At 33.1% G+C, this 8,307-nt stretch overlaps 2 protein-coding genes across 2 annotated transcripts; one reads left to right on the forward strand and one right to left on the reverse strand.

Moving 5' to 3' along the window:
* Nucleotides 1–303: 303 nt before the first annotated feature.
* Nucleotides 304–1,653, reverse strand: LOC108693348 (probable rRNA-processing protein EBP2 homolog). The gene is made up of 3 exons (XM_018202242.1): nucleotides 1,516–1,653; nucleotides 1,348–1,434; nucleotides 304–1,256 (listed from the first exon to the last, which is right to left on the reverse strand). Exons 1-3 carry the CDS (start codon nucleotides 1,564–1,566, stop codon nucleotides 444–446), a joined length of 951 nt encoding a protein of 316 aa, XP_018057731.1. The 5' UTR covers nucleotides 1,567–1,653; the 3' UTR covers nucleotides 304–443.
* Nucleotides 1,654–3,924: 2,271 nt separating this feature from the next.
* On the forward strand, nucleotides 3,925–6,316 carry LOC108693357 (uncharacterized protein YJR142W). Its single transcript, XM_018202251.1, has 5 exons — nucleotides 3,925–4,104; nucleotides 4,748–4,845; nucleotides 4,925–5,129; nucleotides 5,347–5,826; nucleotides 5,927–6,316. Exons 1-5 carry the CDS (start codon nucleotides 4,029–4,031, stop codon nucleotides 6,049–6,051), a joined length of 984 nt encoding a protein of 327 aa, XP_018057740.1. The 5' UTR covers nucleotides 3,925–4,028; the 3' UTR covers nucleotides 6,052–6,316.
* Nucleotides 6,317–8,307: the final 1,991 nt, after the last annotated feature.

The following is an 8,307-nucleotide window of genomic DNA, read 5'->3' on the forward strand; positions in this document are numbered from 1 at the left end:
CGCGTGATCGATAAAATTTTAATTCTAATTTTAAAGTCGACCGAGTCGATTAGTAATAAATGCGTAATAAATAATTATTAAAATAAAATGTTTAATATCACTTATTAATTATCGTCATTCTAATGTCAAAAATGAAGCAAATCATATTATACATTTGCACGACACTTTTATAAATCTGAACGTCGGAGCGTTTGGAATAAAATTTTAAAGCAGAAAAGGATCAAATTACGAAAAAAATTGACACCGACGGTTATGTTTTTCGATGTCTCACTAAATTTCTGGATGACAGGTAAGACAGGAAAGTGAACAGCATCATGTAATTTATTTTATAATATTTTATACAAAAAAAACGCAATATGTAATAATCATATAACATATGTATAACATATAATATGTATAACATATGATTATTACTGGCGAAAGACTTACTGACTAAAGATCCTTCACGATTTCCTCTTTGCTTTCATTTGCGTTCTATGATTCTTGCCTAATCTTTGCTTTCCCTTTCCACCTTTTCCTCTTCTGCCTTCTTTCTCTGGTCGTCTATATTCAGAAACATCGGCCGAACTGCTCCTCGTATTCCATTTGCTACGGCGCTTTTTACCTCCATAACCAAATTTGGCAGCCTTCATTTGCATCTTTAACTGGGCCTTCGAATTTATCTTGCGATTTACGAGTGGTTTACCTTGAGGTTTACTTTGTGATTTCTTCTTATCATCCAAGAAATCGAGATCCTTTCGTATACCCTTGCGATATTTTTTAACCTCTTCCATCAATTTTCTTTTCTCTGCGTGTTTCTTTAAAGTTGCCTCGACTTGCATTTGCTTCGCAACCTTCTTCTGTTGTCTTAATTGTCTTACTTTTTCCGATCTTTGCGTCATTACCTGCTTCTTCATCAGATTTTCTCGTACTTTTTGCATGTGCTCGTCAGATTTGGCCATCTCAGCAAAGTAATCATCCGGTCTAGATATCGATATGCCAAGCTTCTTTAATCTATTAATACCTTCCATAACAGCACCCTGAGCTTGACGGTGAAACATGTTCTCTCTACGAAAGTCATTCAGAATAGGATCCTCAGATGGTTTGTATTGAAGTAACTTTCTATTCCCTTGTAGCTGCTTAGCCCGTCTTACTTCTTGCTCTTGCATTTGAAGTGCCAATTCTGGTGCCAATGGTGCAAGTGAATTTACCATATCCAGCCTCTCGATCCATGGCAAGTTCAGCTTTATTTCATCCAATTTTTGCTTCATATGATTCTACAAGTTGTTTACAGGGAAAGTTAGGTTAAATTACAATAAAAGAACTCCAAAATGTACTGTAGTAATTTCTGATAAAAGAATCACTCACGACGTAATTCTTGGATTGCTTGCCACTCGTTTCGACCGCTACATTAAGCCCTGGTTTTAGTAATCCCTTCGCGAAAGCTTCTTGTAGCTGGACACGTGAGTTAAACGAGGTTAGATTAGAATGCGCATGATATAAATGGTAAGCGCACAAGGAAATCGTGATACTCACCTCCTCATCGGATGAATTGTACTCTGAGTCTGATTCTGATGTTTCTGACATTTCGAATAATTTACTATTACCTTTATTTAATTATGATTAATCGGTAAGACGTACTCCTAAACGAGAACAACACGCCAACGTCGCCAACGCCACCCTCCAACTCTACTACGGATTTCGAATTTTCGACGATACTTCTAGCGATATCTGGTGGAGCAATCTGGAAATTTATTCGTAAGATAAAATATCAACAATCAGCAAAAAAGAAAAAGATACTTTCTCTTTTTAATAAAATGTTTACCCATCAAAGACATTGCAATGTAAAAATAGGCGATAAAGAATTATTTTTTATCAAGTTGATATTTGATACAAAGAAAATTTTCTTCTATAGTCAAAAAATAATTTTTGTTCATCAATCGTTTTAACGATAACGTTTTATCTCGAAAATCCTGATTATGTTAATTAAGTTAACAAAATAATTTTTCGCAGTAGGAAAATTTTTGATTATACGATTTGTAATACCCGATATTTAATCTTTTTCAACGTTTAACGTTTCACATGTTCAACAACAAGGGAATTAATACTTTTATTTGCGTTAAAATAAGTTAATCAAAGTATTGTCGAAGTCACGTCGTGTTTTTCTCGCAGACCAGTTTATCAGGAATTAAACTTGCATTACGTGTCTTAATTTCCATTTACGATACAAGTGAGAATAATTTAAAATGGAAACGTTCAGATAAGAAAATAGATAAATTTTATATGTATACTCTCTTTTGACTTTTATATGAATACTCTCGAGACTTTTGTATATATATTCTTGGCACACAATGCAATTATAATTTTCTATTTACTCTCTAATGCAACATATAATATTAAGAAAAATTAAAAACTATACTATTAAAAATGACCGCGTTTGGCAAAATATTTATTTTGCAACTGTTGGAAATTTCCTTTGCTGACAAAATGAAATAAGACTATATTTCTCTAAACTTAAAATTATAAAAAAAAGAAATAAAGTAATAAATATAGTCTTTTGTTAAATCGAAATTCATCAAAATATATAAGATATCTAATCGGACCAACTAAAATAACATAACAACAATGTTATAATTTCGCACTCAACAATATAAACAACACGTAGTGGTATTATATAAATTATACCATTGAATGCGAAATTATAACATATTGACATGTTACTTTTAGTGTCGACTGGATAACTGCCAATACAAATCAATAAATAAAATTAATATAATTCTTGACAATTAAAACGTAAAAAAAGGCTATTGGGAATTAATGCGATATAAGAAGTGGAAGTTTTTTTTCAATATTTTTGGTATTTTAAAAATACAATTAATTCAATCAACATGAAGAAAACTTTCGATCAGTTGTAAAATAAACATTCTATTGAACGCGGCCAAGGAGAACAAGAAAGTCAAAATAATGTCACTAACCGAAACATGACAAAAGAAACGACATAAATTCTGTTAATAATCAGTTAATATAATAACGTCAATTTGACATTATTTTGACTTTCTTATTCTCCTTGGAAACAGTTACGACATTGTTATGTTTTATAAACGCATCCTAAGCGGAACACAATCGCGTGACATTAAAATGGCTCCAAAACTTAAAAATTAAAACTTAAAGTCACTTTTCAATCATTTTAATATTATCATAACATATTTTCGAAGTGACTTATTCTATTTGAGACAGAATTGCGTGTAGAATATTTCCGAAAGAGATGAAAATGAAAAAAAGACGCAAACCTCGCAATGGCGCAAATTCATCATAAAGCAATTCATTATGCATTACATACTTTTGCATTCGACTGTATATAGTAGCCTTGACGAGTCTCAAATTCAGCAGCTACGCGCATTGCAAAAAAAAGCCAGCGATATAAAAGTATTGACCGTACTCTTAATCATTTCGCTAAATACTTGACGATATCAAGACTGTTTAAGATTCACCGAGTCATCGAGAGACCTTCGCGAAAAAGACCGCGGCGTTTCCGAGAGACACACCCGTATACGCGCTCGCGCGCCATATTACTTATGATAAATTCGTATCTACCCCTCATATTCGAGAAAATAAAAGAAATGATAAAGAGAAGATATAAGAGGTCAAGACGAGAAATTGAAGTAAATAATAAAGCGATTACGTTTTAGTTTAGTCTCGCGACGAAGGGGAGATCGATTCCGTTTGATTCCGTAATCGAAATTCTTGTGTTCCCTCCATTTCGTCGTTACGTTTCGGCCATCCTCGGTTATATGCCGATTGAACGAGAGCGGCGACGTAGCGGTGTCCGAGTAGCGCAGAGCAGCGGCAGAGTGACGGACGCCGATTGGCTGACGCAGCTCGCGCCGCCGAGAGACTGGCCAATCGCGGCGCGCGCCACCCGTAGGGCGCAACAGTCCACAACAGTCTCCACGGAAAGCACCGTCTCCTGGGGCGCCTGTCTGACACGCGTTATGTGCTCGATGCCAGGATTTTCGTCGCAGCTGGCCGGATGACAACGACGTAACATCATGGCGGATAACGATAAGAAGCCGATGTCACGTTTAATGAAACTCGCCAACAAGTTCAATTGCTTCTACCTGTCAGGTAAGCGTTACGCGATGGCCCACGCCGCTACATATTATCCCCGGCGACGCGTCTCCCGACCGCGTCAGGAACGAGCGGCAACCGTCGTTTGCGCGGACCATCGAGAATATCGATCTCGCGCTCGTGTGTGTATTTGCCGTTCGTCTTTCGGTAGAAAATAATAGGGTGGAGAAGAAAAAAAAACAAGGATTCCGACACGAATCATGGGAGCGATTATCGACAGGCCGCGCGCGCCTCCGCCACGTCCCCGTCATCGCGTTTTGCGTCGTCGATGACGGACGGCCTATTCCGCGGAATAATTACTTCAAAATCTTAAATTTTTTTGTAACAAGACAGATATACCTAATCGGCTTAATGCTTGTTTTGAGTACGCTCGTTTAGGGAGATCGCCATGTATTGCGGAAACTTTGATTATACTTCCTATAAATGTAGCTACTTAGCTAAGTTTACATTTGAAAAACTTGTATAAAATATAAATATTTCTTATGCTGATTCTCTTTTCCGAACATAATTTTCCAACAGCAATCAATTTTTTTAATAATAATAAATATTCATTCTTATGTTATATATTGACAAAATTACAATAGATGTAGAACAGAAGTTATATTTATATAAATTACGAAAGAATACATTTATTCCTTAGGTTTACATGCAGGAGAATGCAGAGCTTTTGTTGTCGATGGACAGCAAATTGGACTTGTTCGTCCGGATGTGATGAAGGAAATATTAAATCATCCTCAAGTGAGTTTATTTTATTCTTTTTTTATTAATACATTTATATTTTTGTTAAGACATGTATAATGCAATATTAATTTTCAAGGTATTTCAAGTACATCCCGAATATGTGCAATTAAATCCAGCCTTTCGGGATTATGCTGAAAGAAGTGCACGCGTCGATGAAGTATTAAGGGAATGGATGGCTGGTGGGAAGTTTGTAACATTACGAGGCTGGAGAGAGGAATGTTATGAAGTGCGTGCACAATTTAATACGCTACCATTGTTTAAGATGGATCGTTCGGCTACATGTAAGTATAAAAGTCATAACACATAAAAAAGCTTAAGTAATAAATCATAAGCAATCAGGTGAATTGGTCAATTACAATAGAGATGATAAGGCTATAGTTTAAGCAGTAGAAAATTCCTTACTGTTTAAGTTTTTTTTGTGTGCAATGGTTCTAAAAGAAAATGAGATAAATATTATCATAATTACCAGTACCTTATATTTGCTTTTTGAAATGACAGGTCTATTTGGAATTCGGAAATACGGAGTGGATATAAACGGCTATGTAATGGATCCTGTCAAGGGCTTGTCAATATGGTTACAAAAGCGTAGTCCGAATAAACAGACATGGCCGGCATATTGGGATAGTATGGTGAGTGGTGGATTGAGTGTTGGTTATGGTATAAATGAAACCGCGATAAAAGAAGCTGGCGAAGAAGCTGGTATACCGAATCATCTCATTGCTAAGCTTAAGAGCGCTGGCTGCGTATCGTTCTTCTTTGAAAGTGAGAGGGGTCTGTTTCCCAACACGGAATTTGTATATGATCTTGAACTGCCGCCCGACTTTGTACCGAACAATAGTGATGGAGAAGTAGAGACCTTCGAATTACTCCCCGTTAGTGAATGTTTAGAGAGGATACTTTCCCCACATTTCAAAACCACTTCTGTACCAGTTGCCCTTGACTTCTTAATTAGACACGGATACATTACAGCAGAGAACGGTAAGATAGGCTGATCACATATAATTCATTCAAAAATTGTTGAATACAACTTATCGAAAGTGCTGTATAATACTAATTTGTTCATTTGCTTTTGTTACAGAGCCTAACTTTATACAGATTGTGGAGTTACTTCATGTACCTCTGCAAACTATGTACAATCATCGACACAAAGCTAGTAATAGAATGGCTAATGGCGAAGCGATCGATGCTTTAGAAAAAGTTTAAGTTTCGCTAGGCTTTTAATTTATACTGTGCTAATGGCTATGAATTGAATGAAATGAATGATGTTCCTTTTCTATGTTTCTTCATTGGACAAGTATTGAAAAATCTCATATTACATACAGTTGTACACATGTAAGACGTAAAGAGCTTTTTATAATTGATAAAGATCATAATTTATAAAGAGGACTACATGGATTTATAGATAAAACACACTTCTATTGAGTTGGCCATATTTTCTGCATTCATTTTAATTGCGTATATTGAATTAACAACGAAAAAAAAAACAATACGCTTTATTAACTGCATCAATAGTAACACGTTTATGAGACTTTTATAACAAGTTTTTCTCTTGTCTACACAAGTTTGTGATTCATAAAAGAAGGAAGCTACAAGTTTTTATATACAAATCTTTTGTATGACGAAGTATTAATCAATAACATTTATACGTGACTCGTCAAAATTTTAAAAATAATTTCTTCCATCTATATGATTCTTTCGTTTTTTTTCTATAACAAGATAAGTTTTACAAATTATTATGCTATGTTTGAGACATTTTTCAACTTAACCTGCCATTATTTAGCACAATAAAATTATATACCAATTATATTAATATCGTGCTTGTCAACTGAACAGATGCATTGTAATAAAAACAAGTATCGATTAAATGTTGAAATTGACTTACGAAAGTCGAAGCAAAAGTATTATGAACGCAGCATTCCAGATAATAAGTTTATCGATAAGATTGCGTTTAAGAACTGAAAAGTAAAAATTTTTTTTTAAATAATTATATAATTAATATCTTCGTATACACATTAAATCTTGCAACATACAGCTTGAAATTATCAATGCGAGAGTCAGCATAACACTAAGATTGCATTTACAGTATTATAAAAATGAATATATATCGTCTACTTTTTTAATAGATCAAACAAAATTTACAGTCTGATCATGTGCTGACTTTATGTTCAATTGAATTTTATTATCTCGATCAATTTAGCATCTTTACTAGTAATTTTGTAAAGAAGGATTGAAAGCATTTATCTCATTTATCGCTAATGTTTTATGAATTTAATTACATGTTAAGTACTTCCACATTTGAAAATTTAAATACTATTTATATCAATACATCAGTGTACAAGTGAGAAGCACAAAAACATAATTATAATAATCTTTATTCTTAATAGATAATATTTTTAATGGATTTATTTCAAATAAGATTAATATTACTCTCGAAGTTCTTTGGAATGGAATCTCTCATCCAAAAGAATGAAAATTTTAAACCAGTCTTGAAAAAAGAATGGTTCAATCTTTTTAATAGTGAAATGAGACTTCACTTTTCAAAGTGAGATTCACTCTAAAAGTTTTAGAGAGTAAATAATTACGTTGTATTATGTTCTCATTGATATTCGAAGATAAATAGATAATGTTTCAATATTATTACATATGAGTATATCATATATTTTAGCTGTATATAATATTTATTTATATCTTTCATCTCTACTTTTACAATGGCAGTTTATCGAGTTGTATATTGCATTAATACTATATTATCGCTTTATAACGATGAATTGCGAAAATCATCATTGACTATTTGTTATTAACGCCATTCATGTGATATATTTTACATCGTGTTTTTAAAAATTGTTATATATACCTCATAAAAAGAGAGCATACATATATACTTATTCATATAATTGATCTGTTAATATTCGTGTTAAATTCATTATTACAAAATGCATTACGTGTATGAGTATAAAATCCAATATCATGTATTTGTTAAAAATATTAGTTATGATAAAATATATATTAATCTTATAATAAATTATCGCATTTCTGCACAAGAATGAAAACATCTGTACCATGCCAAAAATTACAAGTTTATAAATATCTGGGAATTCTATTCGGGAAATGTATATCATTCAGATATTAAAAATTTTTTATAAAATATAAAATATTCTGTAGAATAACTGAAGTAGTGTAATCTTTGAATTTTTTCGAGAATATAATTTTTCGTAATATATCTCTTGCATATATGCCAATGAATTGACATTGCGATAATTATAGAATTGTTAGTTTAACATGTTTTTGCAGTCAAATCTTATAAGAACTAACCAAACTGCGCGTTGTAGATTTTATAAGTTTAATACTTTTGTAATGACGATAATGTAACAATATACTAGTCACACTCATCTTTATCACTCTTTCTCTCTCTCTCTCTCTCTCTCTCTCTCTCTCTCTCTCTCTCTCTCTCTCTCTCTC

The sequence above is a fragment of the Atta colombica genome, unplaced genomic scaffold (assembly GCF_001594045.1).
Source record: "Atta colombica isolate Treedump-2 unplaced genomic scaffold, Acol1.0 scaffold9, whole genome shotgun sequence".
In the NCBI taxonomy this organism is placed as follows: domain Eukaryota; kingdom Metazoa; phylum Arthropoda; class Insecta; order Hymenoptera; family Formicidae; genus Atta; species Atta colombica.

Bases quoted from the DNA above. Each gene is read 5' to 3' on its own strand.
- LOC108693348 (XM_018202242.1), bottom strand. From the start codon at position 1,566: ATGTCAGAAACATCAGAATCAGACTCAGAGTACAATTCATCCGATGAG. The intron at 1,435-1,515 runs GTGAGTATCACG...TCACGTGTCCAG, and splicing joins ACAATTCATCCGATGAGGAG to CTACAAGAAGCTTTCGCGAA. The intron at 1,257-1,347 runs GTGAGTGATTCT...AACAACTTGTAG, and splicing joins AGCAATCCAAGAATTACGTC to AATCATATGAAGCAAAAATT.
- LOC108693357 (XM_018202251.1), top strand. From the start codon at position 4,029: ATGGCGGATAACGATAAGAAGCCGATGTCACGTTTAATGAAACTCGCC. The intron at 4,105-4,747 runs GTAAGCGTTACG...TTTATTCCTTAG, and splicing joins CAATTGCTTCTACCTGTCAG to GTTTACATGCAGGAGAATGC. The intron at 4,846-4,924 runs GTGAGTTTATTT...TTAATTTTCAAG, and splicing joins AAATATTAAATCATCCTCAA to GTATTTCAAGTACATCCCGA.